We start from the raw sequence: 21,961 nt of genomic DNA, 5'->3' as shown, positions 1-21,961 counted from the left end.
TTTGTGCACCGGGACTCTAGCTTAAATATATCAAATAAATATCAAAAATATAAGTCTTTGTTTTACTATGGTTGCAAATATCAAAAAATTTCTATATGTGACACGGCACCAGAGTTAAGTTAGGGTTTTTCAAAATGCTGACACGCAGAGCTCTAAAGGTTCGCCATCACTGCTCTACCCCTTCCAGAAGGCAGTTCCATTATGACAGAACGGCATACCCAGTTCCAAGTGGAGCTGCCTTCTAGAAGGGGTAAATCTCACAGCATCACGGGGCCTGGCTGTATTCCCTAAGATAGCGTGCTCCATTATTAATGTTGAAGCTGTGTAAATCCAGTGACACAAAGACTGTATCTTTAGCAAAGTAAGGTGAGAGTGGTAGGAAGTTGAAAATGTATTTTAAAAAACTGCAAGAAGGGGCGACCCATTGGACATATTCTGAGAGGCAAGAATTAAGTCTTGTTTTATTTTTTTTTAGGGAGGCAGCTGAGACGGGGAATTGTAGCAAGAGGAAAGAGATCTTGGCAGAAGGGCCTGGCAACTGCAGGACTAGAATAATTATCTAATTACTATGGCGTTTACTCAGTTGGCTTCTAGATTACGAAGCTTTTCAGGGTAAACTAGCCATTATTTCATCAGGTTTCACAAAACTACTGATTTGTATGTGTGAAAATTCCTGCTGTGGAACTAGATTCTAAACTGGCTAATTGAGTCAAACTACAAGTTGAATCGATATCACTGCCAGACAACAAGTCTTTTAATTAATCTTGAGGCTAAATGTCCAAGTTACCTGATAACTGCCCGGAAACAATCCAGGCCAGGAGGCGTTGATGAGCGCTGACCTATGCCCCTGCAGAAATGTCAGTCTCTTTATAGAAAGTAAGGCTGGGACTTCGGGACAGACCTCTCAGCATGTGACAGAGGAAGAGCAGAGCCAACAGAGGTGAATAAAGGGCAGACCAGAGACTGGTCCAATTGGAGAAGTTCCTGAGGTCTTGAGAAAGAGGATTGAGCCCTACCTAGAAAGAGAAGTGAACTCCGGGTGGTTTGGCTCACAGGCTGGAGCATCCGCCCTCAGACTGAATAATTTCAGGTTCCATTCCCATCAAGGACACTGACCTCGGCTGCAGGCTTAGTTGGGGCGTGTACAGGAGGCAATTATCATTCACTGTCTCTCTCACATAGATGTTTCTCTCTCTGTCTCTCCCCGTCCCTTCCACTATCTCTAAAAATCAATGGGAAAAATATCCTCAGGTGAGGATTAACAAAACAAAAAACAGAGGGGGGGGAGGGGTGCGCTGGGAGAGGATTGAGAAATCCATCCCAAAGTTTATTTTTGACTAATAATAAAAAGTAAAGTGCTTATATTGATATCCTTGGATAAAAGGTATATAGTTGACCAAGGGTCCTTGCCTTTGGTTCTCTTATCTGCCTTGACACAGGAACACAGTTACTCGGGGTGGGAGGGGGAGGGGGGAGTGCTGGAGGTGGTAGGAAGATTTGCTATCCTTTCCTCCTTAGAATTTCATATGAAACTAGAGCCCAGCGCGCAATTTGAAATCACGGGGCACCGTCCTGCCTTGACACCCAAACCTCTCCATGCACAGCTCCAGCGCGCCTGGCCCAGCCCCCAAACCCTCTGGCCTTCTCTGGCTGCTTCAAGCCCCACCCTCAGTCCCTCGAGTTGCCTAGGGCTGGTCGGGCCTTCTCTGGGTGCCTCTAGGCTTCCGTGCTGTCTCTGGAGCAACAAGGCGGCTCCGCTCCATCATGGCGCCAGAGGAGAGCCTGGAAGCCTCCTTCCTGCCAGCTGCGCTGTGCTCCTTCCCCTGGCAGGTGGGCCGCGGGGCACTCAGAGTGCTAGCGGTGGATGGCAAAGGACTGGTGAGGGGGGCACTGTGCTCTCTCACCCCTGCCCTCCCTGGCACGGGATGGTCCCGCCTCCTCCGGGTGCCTCCGGCTTCTGCCCATCTCCAGAGCAACACCCCAGCTACTATGCTAATGACCTGGTCATTACCCGTTATGGCAGATTGACCATTAGCATATTAGCTCTTTATTAGTATAGATGCTCAGAGGACAAATAGTAGTGCTAGGAATAGACTTCTGAGCTGAAGATCCAGTAAATTTTGTGATCCTTTAAAAATTCTAAAGAAAAAGTAGAAAAGAAATATGAGTTATATTGTCAAAACACAGGAGAAAGTAATTTGGAAACAAACAACCAGTGAGATTAGAAAATAAAAAATGTTGTGCATCCAAATCAACCAAAAAAGTATATTTAAGGGCTCTGGGTTGAGCACAATGAATAGGATAAACATTTTTGTGCTTTTGTTAGAGGCAGAAATACAATATTGGAGACTAGCTATAGTTATCAGAAACATGAATCATGCTCTGTTAACCTTGATTGTTTTATTCTAATTAAAGAAAGCACATTCTAACCTGGCCTGGAGTTTTAAAACCTCTTCCCCCTTCACCCAGGACCTGGGAATTATGGAAAGACTAACAACCTTGTTACCAGCCCACATTGCCTGTAACCTGCAAACCATTTATACCCATTCTTATTCCTTTTGCCTACTCCCCCAGGTAATTCTTATTCTATCCAGTATAAGCAGCTGGCTTATGGGAGGGTGCAGAGCAGATTTTTGTGGGTGACCTGCTGCTCTCCTATACTGTTGGCATCTTAAATAATAAAAGGCTAATATGCAAATCAACCAAATGGAGGAATGACCGGTCACTATGATGCACACTGACCACCAGGGGGAAGACGCTCAATGCAGGAGCTGGGCTCACAGCTGGCAAGCTCAGTGGTGGTGGCAGTAGCCTCTCCCGTCTCTGTAGCAGCACTAAGGATGGTCGGGGAGTAGGCCTAAGCCCTCAGTCAGACATCAAGGGCTCCCGGGTTGCAAGAGGGCACAGGCTGAGCTGAGGGCCTCCCCCCAACCTCCCAGTGCATGAATCTCGTGCACCGGGCCTCTAGTTATTGAAATAAATGCTCATATATAATTCAACACTCTCTCTGCTTAATTGGCTCAAGGAGTGACAGGCAGCCCAGGCCCTTTTGTTGTCCAGTTTCACTTTGATCACTTGAGTACTTACTGTCTGTGTGAGTGTGTGCATCTTTATACACGTGTGTATTTATTCTTTCTTTTTCCTGCATATTCAAACTCAAATTTGATGATGTATGAAAAACCACCAGCAGAAAGCCAACCATCTAAATAAATCTCTTAACCTATCAACAGAATTATTTCCTTTAGATCTATTTCCTTTAGATCAATATCTGATAGAAACAAATGATATTAGAAATTGCTTGCTAAACATTCGCAAATTATTTTTTCACTTTGTAACACAATTTACAAAGTTTGAAGTTTTAATAATACAAGCAAAGACTAGGAAAGTCCTCAATCTGCTAAAAATAATTTTGAAAGGGTAGAAGAGATTTGAAAGGGAAAAAAAAAGACACAACATCTGCTTGAGATGACGAATATAGAAAGAAAAGAAGTGTGGAAAAAAAGATGTGCTGGGCAGGTATGTAAAGGTGGCCTGGTATAACGCAGGAACTAGGGACAAAACTGCTGGACAGAGAACAAATACCCGGGAAGTCTATCTGTGCCATAAATTCTGGAGTTTCTCAGGATTTGGTCATTCCACAACCGGCATTCCCACACGTTCTCCCTCAGGAAATCTCACTTATTTGGGGCACTCTGATTACCATGTCTAGATTAATCATGACTCTGCTTAAAATTTTCTCTAGTTTTTCATCCCAGATGCATAAAATTGGTACTTCTAGCCTGCGGTCTCCATGGTCTTGTCTCCAGCAACACTTATCTCCAGCAACTTGGTGCTCCCGGCACATACCCAGCTAGTGCATATCATGTTTCCTTCCTCAGGCTATCTCCTTGGAATCCAAGAATGGGAGTCAAAATACAACAGAAGGTTAAAACCAAACACTTCTTGCCTCAATTTCCCTTCGAGTGTCAATTTCTTAAAATACCAAATTCCAAAGTGAGTATGAGATGTTTTGTCACATGTAGAACTTAAAAAGCCAATCTTAGTGAACTGTTTTAACATCGCCTGTGCAGACCTCATGCCTGAGGAACCTAAAGGGGACTGTGGCAGTCGCACAGTGGTGGCCAACTTGGAAAGAACTTGCACTCTGTCAGGGTTTGGAGGTAAATGATGCATGAATATTTCCCATGGACCAGATGTGGCCTCTATGCGGGAGGGAGCTGGTGTGAGCTCATCTCCGATTCTGCCTTCAGGACTGAAGGGCAGAATGGGGAGGTAAACCCTGATGTCAAGGAGCTGAGGAGAGTTACAGGCCACCATCTAGAGCAGAGATTCAGTCGGGATCAAGTGACCTTCAGGTGAGAATGTCCCACCCTCCATCACCACTGTCATGGACATTTACACACACACACACACACACACACACACACACATCAGGGAAGCATGATTACATCTGGAAGGCCCATAGAATGCAAAGCCTGTCTATGATGACACCAGTCCAAGTGGACCTAACCCACTCCCTTAACTTGCCTCCCACCCATCCTCCCCGGGGTCCGCAGCTGGCTGGGCCTGGTGTCTGGGAATGAGAAGAGCAACACTGGGAGGAGAAACAGCAGAAGCCACCCATACTCCCTCCTCCCCTGCAGGTTTCCCCATGAAGCAGGCCTCCCAAAGCACAAATTAACACCTGACGGACATTCTAATGTGTGAAATGCGACTGTCTGTCTCAGGTCTGTTATGTAAGAGGGAAAACAGTCATGGGACTGCCACAGTTTTCACCCAGAGGCGGAAAGCACAGTGGAACCTTGTTTCTCAAACTTAATTCGTTCCAGAAGGCTGTTTGAAAACCGAATCATTTTTTCCCATTAGAAACCATGTAAGTGCAATTCATTCATTCCAGACCCCCAATGATTCCCTGTTTTAGCCTTTCTCAAATACAGTACATGTCTAATGTATTGTTTAACTATAAACACTTTAAAAATAAAAGGACCTGAAATGTAAATGAAAATTTAACAAAAAGAAAAGAAAATGAACAGTAAGAAATGAAAATTTAACAATAATAACAAGCAGCAACAAAAGCAAAAAAAAACAAAAAACACAAAAATATTAATATCCTGAAATTGTAACAGTGGTAAACTGACTCATATTCCTTTGTTTGTCGCCTGAGAGACATGTGGCTGATCAGATAGCTATCAGCATGAAAAAGGGGGTCAGGTTGAGAAGCAAATTGTTCGAGATGGGTGACATTCGAGAATCAAGGTTTGACTATAGTTCCCCACCATAAAGTTCATGGGTGCTCCTCATAGCATTTGCCACATTCCGAATCCCAAGAACCACACAGAGAGAGGAAGGAAGCAAGAGTGAGTGTTGATTTTAGAAATCAGAGCCAGTCCCCACATGTTTAAATTGCTTGTAATTTCTCACTTCTCTCACTTTTGAGAAACTACCTCTTTGTTAGGAACCCAAGGTGCCCAGCCAGCCCTGTGTCCTTAAGTCACCTGTGTTCCAGAAGAGACTCAACACGCAGCGAGTTTGGCTGTCACAGGGTACGCCCAGAATGATGGAAACAAGAATGAGTCCTGCAGCGAGGTGGGGCGGGGGGGGGGGGTGCAGGTCATTGGAAACTCCATGTATTAACTGTGCCACCAAATTCCAGACTGCAAATCTCAGGGTCAGTCTAGCTCACTCCTCTGTCACCCTGACCTCAGGCACCGATAGTTTAACCTCACAATCTCCAACATTCAGTGAGCCCTTTTTGGTACTCCATGAAACACTGTCCGGTTGCACTTTGCCTCTGAGAAGGCTTTAAAGTGCATCTTCATTCCCTATTCCCTAAGTTAGCTTGCCTAATACTTTCATTTTTCCAAAAAGGTAAGCTTTATGGGGCTTACAACACAATGGTCACCTCCCTTCCTTTAAAACGTTCAGCTCCTCCCAGTTGCCTACAGAAAAGACCCCAAATTCCCCATACTGGCAGTTTTGTCTGGCCAAGACCCTGTCTTACTCCAATTGTTTTTATTCTTATAAGAACCATCTGCTCCCATCCAAAGGAATGGCTTGCTCTCAGGATTGCCACACGCCAGCTCACTCACCACACTGGCTCCTGTGGTTCTCTGCTCTTGGCCTCTTGCACTGCTGTCCTGACCCTGCCTTTTCCTAACCAGTGTTCACCTGGGGCAAAGTCTATATCTTCTCCTCGACTTCCCAGACCACTTACCCACCATTCATAAACAGTCAATAATTATTTCTGCTCATGTTCCAGGCACTGTAGTAGGTGCTGGGGGACTGGAGATACAGCAGTGAAAAAAAATGAGACAAAACTTTGTGCTTCATATTGGAGACAAGTAAATGAGATAAATAAGTAAATTCCATAGTATGTAAATATATGGTGAAAATGTGATAAAGATAATATCCAGCAGGAAAGGGGGGAGAGGGAATTGGGGTGAAACTACAGCACTGGGAGCGCTCACCCCCAACCCTTTGGTACTAAAAGTTCCTGTGCAGCCCTGACCAGTTTGGCTCAGTGGATAGAGGGTCGGCCTGCGGACTGAAGGGTCCCAGGTTCAATCCCGGTCAGGGGCATGTACCTTGGTTGCGGGCACATCCCCAGTAGGGAGTGTGCAGGAAGCAGCTGTTTCTCTCTCATTGATGTTTCTAACTCTCTATCCTTCTCCTTCTCCCTTCCTCTCTGTAAAAAAATCAATAAAATATATTTTAAAAAAAAAGTTCCTGTGCACACTGAAGGCCTTCTACTGCAAGAAATTTGATTCTCTATTTAAAGGTGTTCTCTGACCACAGATGCCTTCCCTGTGTACACACAGGGCAGTCTAGAGTCTCAGGAATGAACACTTCTGGAGCATCCCTCAACCAATGTCTAAAGGGGAATTGGGGGATGAATACCCCTCATGAGGAACTACTCAGAGGTATGTTCTGTATAGTGTCCTAGGGCTCCCAGTGAGATATCAGCTTCAGGTGACAGGAGTAATCTGCTCATGAATGCACCCTATACAGTCTTCTTTCCTTCTCAGTCTCATGTCCCCATTTCTTTGCAGCTGTTCCAGGGGATCAGTTCTCAAATAAATGACTTGCTCTACAATGCTTTTATCTGGATCTGCTTACAAGCCAGTATAAGATAGAGTGAGGGTGGTCAAGGAATGCTTCACTGAGTAAAGGCTTGAAGGAGGCGAAGGAGCAAGTCCTTCTTGGGACAGAGGATTCAAGGTAAAGAAAACAGCAGAGCAAAGGTGTTGAATCAGCAGTGTCTGGCTTGTTCATGGAACACTGGCAAGGCCAGGTGAGGTCAGAGAGGGAGGGGCCAGCTCATGCTGGACCTCATAGATCATCATAAGAATGTTAGGTTTTAATCACAGTGAGATGAGAAGCCATTGGAAGGAAATGGAAGAAGGACATGATCTGAAAATATATTTTAATATATTTTTGTTGATTTCAGAGAGGAAGGGGGAGGGAAAGAGAGATAGGAAACATCAATGATGAGAGAGAATCATTGGTCGGCTGCTTCCTGCACACCCCCAACTGGGAATTGAGCCCACAACCCTGGCATGTGCACTTGATGGGAATTGAACCCAGAACCTTTCCATCTGCACGCTGACGCTCTATCCACTGAGCCAAACCAGCTAGGGCTGACTGATATTTTAAAAAGAATCACACTGGCATGAAAGCAGATCAGATTATCAACCGAGTGAATGTAGTAGACAAAAGAGAGAAGAGGGCCACAGACTGAGTCCGGATCTACTTGAGTGTTTAGAGATAAGAACCAATTAGCGAAGGAGCCTGAGAAGGAGCCGTCAGATCTGTTGGAGGGGAACCAGGTGTATATGGAGTCATGGAAGACAGAGAAGAAAGCTGTTCTTCCCAATGCTGTTAACAGGTCAGGAAGTGAATACCTCATTCTGCTAATGCCAGGCAATTGTTTGCTGCATAACTAATTAGCATAGCTAATCATGAACTGCCTTCTGTCACCATCATTTCTAGCATTGCCTTGAAATATATCTTTGATTGTTATTTGGCTTTTTATGTGTTTACATGTCATTTTCTTGACCAGATTATAAACTCTTCTAGGGGAGGACTATGACATAAATTTCCTTGATTCCCACACAGAATTCAGCAGAGGGCATTCATGTAATAGACACTTGACAAACATTTAATCTTTTCATTTGCGTATTCCACTGAAATATCATTCCTCGTGAAATATAGCCTAGTTAATCTGTCTGGAAGTGATCTGTCCCTTCTGTGAACTCTACTTTTAGAACTTATTTTCTGCTCTAACAATTATTGTTTTGCATTTTCCATTGCCACCTCTAACTAGAGATTCATAATCTTTTGAGGGCAAGGGGTGAGTTTCACATGTGTTAATATACTCTAAATGGCAAACAATGAATTAATTAGTTGACTCATACAATCTTGAACCTTGTCTGTAGCTAAAGTGCCGTAAATAATGTTTATTAAAAAAATACCTGTTTCCCCAATATGTGCTTCCTTTCTGCCCCAGAATTTATTTTCTGGAGCCTGAGATTTCTGGCCCTGCACAGCTACGTTGCTCTAAGGCTGAGGAAAGCTGCCATTCCATTAGAGAGGTTTATGGCATCATTAAAATAATTGCAGCCACTGAAATTTGTTGTTTATTTTCACAAATAAAACTAAATTAAAATAATGGTTTATTCATCTCAGTTCCAAGAAGGAAGTGATAAGCACAAGTTGGCTACAGGCACGACTATCCTGAATATTAAAATAGCTTTGTATATGACATTTCACTTTTCCAACTCTGGGCATTCCAACACCTCATTTATCTTCTCATTTGTTCCAGCAAGTTTTGATATGGACTATATCTATACTAATAAAAAAGCAATATGCTAATTAGACTGGATAGACTGGATGTCTTCCGGACGTCCTTCCGGACAAAGCCACAGTGGCGGGGGCCGAGGCAGAGGCAGTTAGGGGTGATCAGGCAGGCAGGGGAGAGTGGTTAGGGGCAATCAGGCCAGCAGGGGAGTGCAGTTAGGGGTGATCAGGCCAGCAGCCAGAGGTGGTCAGGGGCTATTAGGCCAGCAGGGGAGAGCAGTTAGGGACAATCAGGCTGGCAGAGAAGCAGTTAGGGGCATTAGGCAGGCAGAGTGGTTAGGGGTGATCAGGCAGGCAAGCAGGCAGGCAGGTGAGCGGTTAGGAACCAGTGGTCCTAGATTGCAAGGGGTCCTGATTTGGAGAGGGTGTAAGCTGGGCTGAGGGGGCCTCCCCCCACCCCACCCCGGCCCCCCTGCATGCACGAATTTCATGCACCGGGCCTATAGTGAGAGAGAGAGAAATTATAAAAATTAGAGAAAACTGAAGTTGCTCTAAAATGGAACATATGAGGTCCTTATAAATAGAACAACACAGAGGAGAGTTTTCATCATAAAACTGCAATACAAAGGGAAAAAAAAGAAAGAGATCCCTTCGTTTTTGAGCTGAGTCTTTCTAAACAAGCAAAGATAAGAGATTCCTACGCACAAATAGAAGTTTCACACGCTAGAATATTGACGTATCACTTCCATACCCAACTAAATGTGAATCCAATTTAACAACAAACTGCATGTCTTCTAAGATGACAAAACAGAAATGCCCTCTCAGGGGAAATGGGAAAGTGATGCGCAATGGTTTGGTGTCAGCACTTAATAAAGAGGTTAGTTAGAAATGAGATATTGTGATTGGAAGCACCATTGCTTGTGTGGTTTTTCTTTTTAAATTTAACATTTTACAACTATAATCTCCAACACATAAGAACTGCATAGAGTTCTAACCTGCCGTATGATCATGGGACTCTTTAATGTGATAAGACCTTACTAACCATGAAAATCAGTAGTTTTAAAGGACTGGAGACTATACACTTAATATTTAAATCAAACTTCCAGCCAAAGCTGCCCAGAAAAAAAAAGCAGAGCTCAATAGGAATTTTGGTCACTATAGTAATGAAAAATCTGAGAAATTGAAGCAACTCTTGCCAACTATAATTGAGATATGGGGAACAACAAATGACTCAGAAGAAATACACTTGGAGAGAGGTGTTAGCTAATGCGCTGGTGGTAACTGTATTAGCAATAACTTTTGTTTTGATATCATCAGTCTGGCTTTGATCTCTGCACTCATGAAGTCTGTGAAGTCCTGGCTACAGGGGAAGAGACTGGAGTAAGTGGAATGTGGAAGTGGAGACAGGGACTTAGTTGGCTTTTTCCTGGTTTGTTTTAGAATCTAGAAAGATTTCTAGTATTCTGTCAACCCCATGAGAAAGAGAATACACAGGAGATTACCAACAAAGTTTCTTCGAAGCAACCTAATGAATGTCTTTATTCTAAAAATGTAGTATGTACCTCTCGGCAATCACAATAAGAAGGGAATTAATCAGAAAGTTTTGGAGAGTAAACAGGTAAAGAGTGAGAAGAAAAGTTTTTATCCTTATACATAAAATGTCATCCGAGAAATGTCAATTAAAACAACAACAAAATACCAATATACCTAGAATGCCTCAAATCCAGAACACTGGCTACACCAAATGCTGACAAGGATGTGGAGTAACAAGAATGTCCATTCATGGCTGGTAAGAATGCAAAATGATACAGCCACTTTGGAAAGCAGTCTCACAGCTTCTTACAAAACTAAATATACTCTTGCCCGGCAGTATGGCTCAGTGGTTGAGTGTCAACCTTTGAACCAGGAGGTCGTGGTTTGATTCCCAGTGGGGGCATGCAGGAGGCAGGTGATCAATGATTCTCTCTCATCATTAGTGTTTCTCTCCCTCCCTATCCCTTCCTCTCTGAAGTCTATGAAAATACATTTTAAAAACAACAACGACATACTCTTACCATGTGATCCAGCAAATGTGCTCCTGGGTTTTTACCCAAATGAACTGAGCTTATGTCCACAAAAACCTGCATGTGGCTGTTTATAGCAGCTTGATTCGTAATTGCCAAAACTTAGAAGCAACCATGCTGTCCTTCAGTAGGTAAACAGATAAATAAATTGTGGTACATCCAGACAATGGAATAATTTTCAGCACTAAAAGGAACTGAGCTATCAATCCATGAAAAGACACAGAACATCTTAAATGCATAATGCTGAGTGAAAGAAGCCAATCTGAGAAGGCTACAATTCCAACTATATGACAGTCTAGAAAAGGCAAACTATGGTGACAGTGAAAAGACCAGAGGTTGCCAGGGGTCGGTGGGGAGGGAAGAATGAACAGGCGCAGCACAAAGGATTTTACCATAACCACGGATACATGTTATGAAATATTTGTCAAAACCCACAGAAGGAATACTACCAAGAGTGAACCTATGGACTTTTGGTGATAATGATGTGTCAACGTAGGCTTATCCGTTGTAACAAACTTAACACTGGTGGGGATGTTGATAACAGGGGAGGCTATGCATGTGTGGGGACAAAGAGTCTATGGAAAATCTCTGTACCTTGCCCCTCAACTTTATTGTGAACCTAAAAGTACTTTAAAAAAAATAGTCCTAAAGGAGTAACAGGGTGATTGGAAAAAAAATGAGAGGGAAAAATTGCATAGTCGTCAATTAAACAAAAATGAATGACTATTATTTCTGACAATAGTAAAAGTCTTTTAGTGAAGCTGACAGCCAGAGAAGACAGTTCTGACAAGGGTTTTTCTGTGACACTTTAAAATTCGTGACAGAAGATATTTGATCACCCATGTTTTTCTCTATTTGTTAAGCAGGCAAAGTTTTAATAAACAGCTTTGAAAAGCTGGATTTATCTATCTACGTATCTGCCTACAAATGAAAGCGGGGCGTATTTTAATAATTACTAGATGTAATATGTCTGTCTTGATTCTTTTATCTTGTATTTCTGTGAACTTTCGTAACTGTAATTCTGTCCTTTGTTCAGGGGGAGTAGCAGAATTCCATTACATATCATTGTCTGAATTTCTCTTATGGAGAAGTAGGACTCTGAGAGCTGGGCTGGGAGTGAATGAATTTTGTGCACCAGGCTTCTAGTAAATAAATAAAAATCTACCAAATGTGCATCTAAACATATATACTTATACATAGAATATATTAGGAAGGGTAAAAAGAAGCTGGTAATGGTGTTTGTCTCTGGAGAAGGAAATTGGGCAGCTATAAAACCCTATCACCTCCTTGAAATATTTGGTACTTTAGTGCTATGTGAATTTTAGAAATTTAAAAAGAAATTAAAAGAAAGAAAAAAAAACCCACATGTATTTAAATTCCAATTCCTCTATTTTTTTTTTCCAATCAGCTTTTGGTCCTTTCCTTGCACATAAAACCCCTTTCCATTGTCAGATTGATATGGTTTTTGTGTATTTTGACTTCCTGCCAAAAATATGGTCTCTCTTATCGCCCTGTTCAGATAACAAATAACCAGAACCTGCTTTCCCACTAAGTGTCTCAACACTGACTGTGGTGGAAAACGTTTGCCTTCTTTGCAAAACGTCGCACAATGCTGCTATGAAAGATGTTGTAACTGCCGAGCTTGGCCCTGCTCTCAGGTGAAGGTTTGTTTATAGAAAACCTTGAATTAAGATTAGGGTTCGTAACAGAACAGCTATCAGCCAAGCAGTGAGTCTAGACATTTATTTGAACGCTGACCCCTTCATGCAGGCTCACTCAGATAAGCTCAGTGCTTCTCTCAGTTTCCAGCTTCCATCCTCTAACTTTCACCTGCACAAATGGGTTTGTTTCTTCTGGGAGTGAAAAGATATGGAGGCCACACAATGGGTTGAGACAGTCTTCTCAACAACAGAAAGGGCAGGCACAGAGAAAAGGCACAGATCAGATGACTTCCAACCTCTCTCCCAGCCTAACCTATGCATGTAAAATATTTGCTTACGTTGTCTCGGGTTTAGCGAAGCACGGTTTGCAGATTATTCCCATGGTTACATGACAACTGTATGTGTTAATTTATATATGTTGACACTAACTGATGACAGGTGGCCGATGTGCAAAGGCCATGGTATTTAAACTAGTTAGGAGGGAAGTGAGGACATGAAGGAGCTAATGAACATTTTAGAGCTGGTCAAGTTCATGATCTGGTGGCATCAATTAACTATCTCAGCACTCGTATAAATGTTTATAACAGTCATGTGAGTTCCTGAGCCCTTATTTATTTAATCAAAGGTTAAGAGCATTAAGAAGTGGGGGGAAAGTGGATGTGAGGTGAGAACTCTGAGAAACCTTAAAATAATTGCTATTACAACATTAGTGGATGGGGACAAATAGACTACTAGACTGAAACTAATTCTGCAATGAGGAGGACAGAGTATTGGGAGAAAGCCAAGCAGAGAGAAGTGTCAGATATGACAAATCAACAAGATATAGACAATCTTAATAGAATAACAAAGGAAACATAAGTTAGAATTCTGAGAACTATAAATCAAAGCACTGAGAGCAAAAGTCAAACATGCTAAATAAACTACATGTCATTACAATGGTAACGTTTTATTTTACATAGTCCGAAACACCAATTCTGAGGATTGCTTATGAGTTATGTACGAAGCAAAAAATAAGAAAAACAACAAAAACAAAAATGAGAGAGCATCTGTAAGAGCACAGCTCAGTAATGGCATTTATATCGATGGGGCCAGTTTAACTCACCTGTGTAGTAGGTGGTTTAAAATTGAGAACATTTTTATACTAAATAAATTCCTTATTCAATTTGATACAAAAACAGATTATGAATCAAAAGAAATATTTTCCTTATATATATTTAGTCTTTTTTTAATACTGATCATTGATTCATCACAGGGACAAATTTTTGGTAAAATGTGCTTACTTTGAAATAAACACATCTTAGTCACATATGCTTTTATATATATTAAATATTTTATATGCAAGTTAAAAGAGAAAGAAATAAAGGGAAAAGACAGACAATTCTTTTATGTTTTTGTTTTTATGAGAGCAGATAATGAAGATGAAAAAGATCCAATAGGGAGGGTAAAGGCCATGATGCAGGGGAGAGGACACTGCAGGCATGAAAGCCTAGAGCAGCGGTTCTCAACCTGTGGGTCGCGACCCCTTTGGGGGTCGAATGACCCTTTCACAGGGGTCGCCTAAGACCATCGGAAAACACATATATAATTACATATTGTTTTGTGATTAATCACTATTCTTTAATTATGTTCAATTTGTAACAATGAAATTGGGGGTCACCACAACATGAGGAACTGTATTAAAGGGTCTCGGCATTAGGAAGGCTGAGAACCACTGTCCTAGAGGAAGCCCGAGGGGATAGGTCCACTGGGTTAGGAGAGAGGTTATCCTTAATGGGAAGCAGGAACCACTAGCCAAGTTATGTGGCTAGAGATTCAGGTAGGTTGGTAGATTTGGTGCTGAGGGTATGTGCATTTGCTGATCGTGTCTATTTTCTCAATAAAATGATGGGAAAGGATGTTAACTGAGAGTTAGGAGATAAGGGAGAGTGAATATAAGGAGAAAGAAGATGTGAAAGAATCCTTTCAGAGACGTACCAGAGGCCTCACTTGAAGAAAATAGCCATGAATTTTAAGAGATTGGTTCAAACGTGTGGGTAATAATGTGAAGTAGGCAGAAAAAATGACCTTCATGAAGTGTTTTTCAGACATGTAAATGTAAAGAGAAAGACAAAAGGGAATTGAGTTCATCGGCCAGGAGTAATTATACTGAAGGACTCATGAAAACTAAACCAAGTGTGAGCTTGGTTTAGTGAAAAGGAAGGTGGCGGTCAGATCAGTAGCTTGGAGATCCTGGTGGCATCAAACACTTTTCAGAGAGTTCCAGTGGGAGTAGGCTGTGGGCGAGAATGTGAGGGTTGGAAAACAGTAAGCCTGAAATTCAGAAGATGAAGTTATTGGTAATGGCAGTTCTGGGGTATGTCCCCAGAGTGAGATAGGTTTGAGGAAAGATGACTGGGCATGAGCAAGGCAAGGAACTGAGTGAGAGGCTTGGAGGCTATGTGGACCACTTGCCTGAATATTTAAATCAACTCAAACTTATGTCTGCATTATTGGGGAGGGAGAGGGGAAAGAGGAGAGGAGTGAAGAAGAGGGGAGGGGAGGGGAGAGAACAGTGGGCTACGTTCTAAATTTTTCAAAGAACAGAAGTGGCTGGTGGGACTGCAACATAGGGAGGGTAGGTAGTAGTAGAGTCTGATGCCATGTACATTTAAAATTAGTATTTTAAGAGATATATAAATGAAAACATTGTTGATAAGCATTAATATCTGCCAGAATAGAAGTTACATCACATGCAGCTAGTTTATCCTATCTAATAAAAGAGAAACATGGTAATTAGCTGTACATCCGCTACCCTTCCCATTGGCTAATCAGGGCTTTATGCAAATTAACTGTCAGCCAAGATGGCGGCTGGCAGCCAGGCAGCTTGAAACGAACATGAGGCTTGCTTGCTTCAGTGATGGAGGCTTGCAAAGTTCCCCGCCTGCCTTGCTGGCCTCTGAGCTTGCAGTTTGAAACATTGTTACAAATATAGAAGCTAAACAAAACCCCAGAAACCTGCTTTCAGCCAGCCAGGATCTCAGAGCTGGAGTTGAAACAGTGTCTCGATTATAGAACCCAAACAAACCAGATACCTGCTTTCAGCAGCAGAGGCCTTAGAGCTGGAGCCAAGCCACAGAGCTAAAGGTGGCCCAGAATAAAAAAAAAAAAAAGAAAAAGAAAAAAAGGAGCGGTTGGGAGCTTCAGTCACCCGCCAGCCTGAAAACAACCCTCAGCCCCTCATCCAGGCTGGCCAGGCACCCTAGTGGGGACCCCCACCCTGATCCAGGACACCCTTCAGGGCAAACCAGCTGGCCCCCACCCGTGCACCAGGCCTCTATCCTATATAGTAAAAGGGTAATATGCCTCCCAGCACCGGGATCAGCGTGACAGGGGGCAGCGCCCAAACCCCCTGATCGCCCTGCGGCTCTGTGTGTGACAGGGGATGGGGCCACAACCCCCTAATCAGCCCTGCTCTATGCCTGATGGGGGGAGCTCCCCAACCCCCTCATCGCCCTGTGGCTCTGTGTGTGACAGGCTGCGGTGCCCCAACCCCCTGATCAGCCCTGCTCTGTGTGTGACAGGGTGCGGCGCCCCAACCCCCTGATCGGCCCTGCTCTGTGTGTGACAGGGTGCGGCGCCCCAACGCTCCCCCACCCCCCACCATGGGCCCTGCTCTGTGTGTGACGGGGTAGAGCCATAACCTCCCCATCGGCCCTGCCCTGAGTGTGACAGGGTGCGGCGCCCCAACTCCCCTATCGGCCCTACTCTGTGAGTGACAGGGGGGAGCTCCCCAACCCCCTGATGGGCCCTGCTCTGTGCGTGACAGTGGGGAGCTCCCTAACCCCCTGATCGACCCTGCTCTGTGCGTGACAGGGTACGGAGCCCCAACCACCCTGATGGGCCCTGCTCTGTGAGTGACAGGGGGCAGCGCCCCAACCCCTTGATGGGCCCTGATCTGTGGGTGACAGGGGGTGGCGCCGCAACCTTCCCATCGACCCTGCCTTGAGTGTGACAGGGGGCGGTGCTCCAACCCCCCAATCGGCCCTGCTCTGAGCCCGACCAGGGGCTGCACCTAGGAATTGGGCCTGCCCTCTGACACCGGAGAGCAGGCCTAAGCCAGCAGGTCGTTATCTCCCGAGGGGTCCCAGACTGCGAGAGGGCACAGGCTGGGCTGAGGGACCCCCCCCCCGGCCCCCACCGAGTGCACAAATTTTTGTGCATGGGGCCTCTGGTATTAAATAAAAGACAACACACCAAAAATTATTTGATATACTTAGCAATGGAACTAGAGAGCAAATTTTTATCATGACTTTGAATGTTATTCCACTCTTATGGATCCAGTAAGAAATTTCCAGCCATAGCCAGTTTGGCTCAATGGATAGAGCGTCAGCCTGCAGACCCAAAGGTCCGGGTTTGATTCCCGCAAGGGCAAGCAGGTATAGAGGTTGCATACCAATCGATATGTTTCTCTCACATCCCTGTTTCTCTGTGTCTTTCCCCCCTCTCTTTCCACTATCTCTAAAAATCAATGGGAAAATATCCTCGTGTGAGGGAAAGAAAGAAAGAAAGAAAGAAAGAAAGAAAGAAAGAAAGAAAGAAAGAAAGAAAGAAAGAAGGGAGGGAGGGAGGGAGGGAGGGAGGGAGGGAGGGAGGGAGAGAGAGAGAGAGAGAGAGAGAGAGAGAGAGAGAGAGAGAGAAAGAAAGAAAGAAAGAAAGAAAGAAAGAAAGAAAGAAAGAAAGAAAGAAAGAAGGGAGGGAGGGAGGGAGGGAGGGAGAGAGAGAGAGAGAGAGAGAGAGAGAGAGAGAGAGAGAGAAAGAAAGAAAGAAAGAAAGAAAGAAAGAAAGAAAGAAAGAAAGAAAGAAAGAAAAAGAAAGAAAGATACTATCTGCCTACCCAAACCTGGGGACCCAGGGGAAAAGGCCCGTCACCCTCCAACCCTACCCCCCTCACTGTGGCAGAAGCTACCACTGATAAAGGTGGGTGCTTTGATTTTTCTGGAGCTGGTGATCCTATTTAGGACGGCCGGTGGGGTTCAAAGTTGCATTTACCTGTTTATTTCTCAAGGGCTGAACCACTTCCTTAATGCACAGCTCTAGGTCCTTGAGATAGTCCCTTTCCGTCTGTACCAGCTCCTCGATGATTTTGGAACGCCTCACCATCATCCTCTGCTTCTGATGCTCCTCTTCCTCCTCCTGAGTCAGGGTCTCCGCCGCACGCCCGGCCTGTGGACTCATCTTTTCTGTTCAGTGGAAACATGAACATGTGAGGCATTCTGCGGGGGTTTCTTGTTCCCTCAGTACAAACAAGCCACTGCAGGCATATTGTTAGCAAGGAAAAATGCTTAGGGTGTCGTCAAGGTTCTTAGAAAGTGATGATGTGTGCTGGTTCCCCCAAAGTCAGAATCCTAGGAAAATGTGAGCATGAAGGGATGTGAGAATAGACTACTTTTGATAAAGTAGTTAACTGCCATAGTTTGTCTTTAAAATATCTAATTGCTACTATCTATGGTATAAAATGGTCTTCAGGCTAGAGGTAAAATGTATAAAAATACAGTTCAGAGCTGTTTCTGGACACATTTGCTTTATTTAAAATTTATTTTTAATTATTGTTGGCATGTAATATTATATTAGTTTCAGGTGTACTGATAACACAGTGATTAGATGTAAATATACCTTGCAAGGTGATTGTCTCAATAAGTCAAGTAACCATGTTATAATAGTTATTATGATATTATTAACTACTAGAGGCCTGGTGCATGAAATTCGTGCATGGGGGCAGGGGGTGTGCCTCAGCCTGGCCTGCACCCTCTCCAATCCAGGATCCCTCTTATAATCTGGGACCACTGGCTCCTAACCACTCACATGCCTGCCTGCTTGATCGCCCCTAACCCCTCTGCCTGCCTGCCTGATTGCCCCTAACCACCTCTGCCTGCCTACCTGATCACCCTTAACTGTTTGCTGGGGGGCAGGGCCAGCCCTGTGAGGGGCCGTTTGCCTACCTGACCACCCCTAACCACTGGCCTGCCTACCTGATCACCCCTAACCGCTGATCTGTCTAACTGATCATTCCTAACCACTCTGCCTGCCTGCAGAATCACCCCTAACTGCTTTCTGGGGGGTGGGGCCAGCCCAGCAAGGGACCGTGGTGGTTCTGGTCTAATGGTCGTTATGATTGTGATGCCATTATGGTCTCTGGCCTTTTATTATATAGGATACTAGAGGCCCGATGCATGAAATTCATGCAAGGGTAGGCCTTCAAAGCCCTGGCTGCCTAGTGACGCCAGCTACCTCGTGGCTCCGCCCCTGCCCACATCTGCCTTGGCCTAGTGCAGCCAGCATCTGCCGCCAGACACCCCCAGTTTCCCAGTTCCACGGAGCCCCCTGATAGATCACCCCGCAGAGGGTGGCCTGGGCCTCCCTTTATGGGGCAATCGTGGGTGGTGACAGGCCCCCCAACCAATCCCATTGCACCCGCCTTGGCTGGCCTGGACCCAGTGCGTGTCATAGTGTGGTCGTCCAGAAGGTCGTCCAGACATTCATTCTGCTGTTCGGTTGTTCAGTCTATTTGCATATTATACGTTTATTTTTATAGATTCCCTATCTTGTACATTACATCTGTGACTTATTGTATAATGGCAGTTTGTACTTCCTTAAGCCCCTTCACCTTTTGCCAACTCCAAACCCTTCCCATTTCTAACCGGCTAAACCATCAGTTTTTTCTCTGTATCTGAGTTTGTTTTTGTTTTGTTTATTTTTTTTAGATTCCATGTATAAGTGAAATTATACCGTATTTGTCTTTCTCTGCCTGATTTATTTCACTTAGTATAATACCTTCTAAGTCCATCCATATTGACACCAATGGCAATATTTCATTCTTTTTTATGGCTGAGTAACAGTTTGTTATATATAGTATCATTTTTATCCATTCATCTGTCAATGGACAGCTAGAATGCTTCCATAGCTTGGCTGTTGTAAATAATACTGCAATATGTCTAGGAATGCTATATCTTTTCAAATTAGTATTTTCTATTTCTTTGAATAAATTCCCAGAAGTGGGATTGCTAGATCATATGGTAGTTCTATTTTTTTAAATTTTTTGAGGAACCTACATACTGTTTTCCATAGTGGTTGCACCAGTTTCCAATCTCACCAACAGTGCACCAGGGTTCTCTAGTCTCCACATCCTCACCAACATTTATTCTTTGGGGTTTTCTTTTATATATATATATATATATATATATATATATATATATATAATAGCAATTCTGAAAGGTGTAAAGTCATATCTCCTTATGGTTTTAATTTGTATATTCCTGCTGATTAATGACACATTTGTTTTTAAATCAAGAGAGAATTTTTAACTGGTAAGTGGAACACCTTCCACTTTTGTTTGTTGCTATTATTATTAAAACTAATTGCTCCCAAATATAAATGGATAATATGCAAACTTTACTAAAATGGAAAACAATTGCACATGAGTGGGATTTTTCTTTCAATTCACAATCAGAATCCATGAGTGAGAGATAGTGGCGGATTAAATAAATATCAGCTAATATTTTTTTTGTATGGCTTTTCTTCAATATGATGTTATCTCAAAATTCTTGAACTGCAAAACAGAACATTTTAATTAAAAAATGACTGAAGGGCTATTGCAATTAGTGGGCAGCCTCACATATACCCAAGGTTTTATATAAACTACAATGTAAGAAAGCAAAATATTTTCAAGGATGTGCTCCACACAGTAACATAAAATTTTGGAAGCCACAAACTAGATTACAAATGAAATCAGAGCAAGGACAGAAAGCAGGGCAGGTGTGTGTGTGTGTGTGTGTGTGTGTGTGTGTGTGTGTGTAAATGAATTTGCTTCAAGCTCGAGGTCATCACAAACTTAATTTTTTATCTTAGTCTCTGCAGTTGCAGAAGTAATTTCATTTCTTTTCAAGCTAATGTGATTTTAGTAACTGATAGGTTAGACATCTTTGATGCTGACATCACTTCCTGAGGATGTAGAGCTTTGCCAAAGGCTTCACACAGACTCAGGATGGAAAAACAAAAGTGCACAGGTCACGATGTATGGGAAGAGAGGATATTGTCTTGGATGACTGCAGAAATGAAGCTAAGAAAACTGGAGAAAATTTATAGTAGAGGAGTTAATAGTTCCATGCAAAAGGACTGTCCAAAGATGTGAAGAGGCACTCCAAAAGTCGCGAATACACCTCTTTCTGACCCACTAATTTCAGGTGTTCTGGCAGTAGCTCCATAATCAAGCATCTGTGGAGAATGGTGTGAAGGTAATTCCAGCGGTCGTTGGCAGCTGCACTAGTTGATCTTTGGCCAATCCTGACTTTCAGGTAAACACGCTTCTGGACCATTTGCCCGGTAGCTATCTTTCTTCATCAGGAAAGAAAATGGATTTGACAGATGCTATCTGAGTTTTACAAGACTTGGGCCATTCAGTGCCAGGGAAATAATCTGCCTGAGCTCTAAAAGAAGAGAGAATCTATACAAAGAGAGAAAATGGATGCATGAGGAGTTCTGCAGCCTGCGTATCTTACTTTATGTTATGAGCATTTTTGGATGCTTGCTAATTTATAGTATTTTTATTGGAGAATAGAAGAAGCCTGCTTCTCAGCACCCCAAATTTGAAAGAAAAAGTTATAGTCAGGTGTTATTATTATTAATTATTTTGAATATAACAGAGGAAGGCAGGTCACTGGAGAGGGGGCCTGCAGTGAGCAGGCTGTATACATCACATGACCTCCTCTGTGAGCCTCCTTTTGTCTGTTTCTTCTAAAAGGGTGGAGGTTGGCTAACACCTGGAGATCTGGTACTCAATAAGGCTTTACCTACTCTCTCCACCACTATGAAACCACGATGGGAGGGTCCCTATCCCATCATTGTGTCCACCCCCACTGCAATCAAGGTCAGTGGAGTCGACTCCTGGATGTATCTGTCTCGAGTAAAGCTGAATCACCAGATTCCTATTCATGTGAGCCTCTAGAGCAGTGGTTCTCAACCTTCTGGCCCTTTAAATACAGTTCCTCATGTTGTGACCCAACCGTAAAATTATTTTTGTTCCTACTCCATAACTGTAATGTTGCTACTGTTATGAATCATAATGGAAATATCTGATATGCAGGATGGTCTTAGGCGACCCCTGTGAAAGGGTCGTTTGAACGCCAAAGGGGTCGTGATCCACAGGTTGAGAACTGCTGCTCTAGAGCAATGTTTCTCAACCTTGGCTGCACATTAGAATCACCTGGGAATCTTTTTAAAATCCTGATTTCTGGGCCTCACCCTCCGGAAATTCTGTTTCTTTGTTACTAATGTTGTGGCCCCACCTCATAACAAAGAAACAGAATTTCCGGAGGATGAGGCCCAGAAATCAGGATTTTAAAAAGATTCCCAGGTGATTCTAATGGGCAGCCAAGGTTGAGAAGCACTGCTCTAGAGGACCCAAAA

At 43.4% G+C, this 21,961-nt stretch overlaps 1 protein-coding gene across 2 annotated transcripts in view; it reads right to left on the bottom strand.

The window, feature by feature from the left end:
- Nucleotides 1-21,961, bottom strand: part of ARHGEF38 (Rho guanine nucleotide exchange factor 38) — a gene marked incomplete at both ends in the record, with an annotated part of 144,531 nt that overhangs the window by 75,522 nt on the left and 47,048 nt on the right. For both annotated transcript variants that reach the window (XM_081098897.1, XM_081098898.1), the window contains one exon: nt 17,549-17,739. In XM_081098897.1, the coding sequence (XP_080955023.1) occupies nt 17,549-17,739 (191 nt within the window). The remainder of the gene's footprint in view (nt 1-17,548; nt 17,740-21,961) is intronic.

The sequence above is a fragment of the Myotis nattereri genome (genome assembly GCF_964212035.1).
Source record: "Myotis nattereri genome assembly, chromosome: 1".
NCBI classification, from domain to species: domain Eukaryota; kingdom Metazoa; phylum Chordata; class Mammalia; order Chiroptera; family Vespertilionidae; genus Myotis; species Myotis nattereri.
The sequence above is the reverse complement of the archived record's forward strand: the minus strand, read 5'-3'. Positions and strand labels throughout refer to the sequence as shown.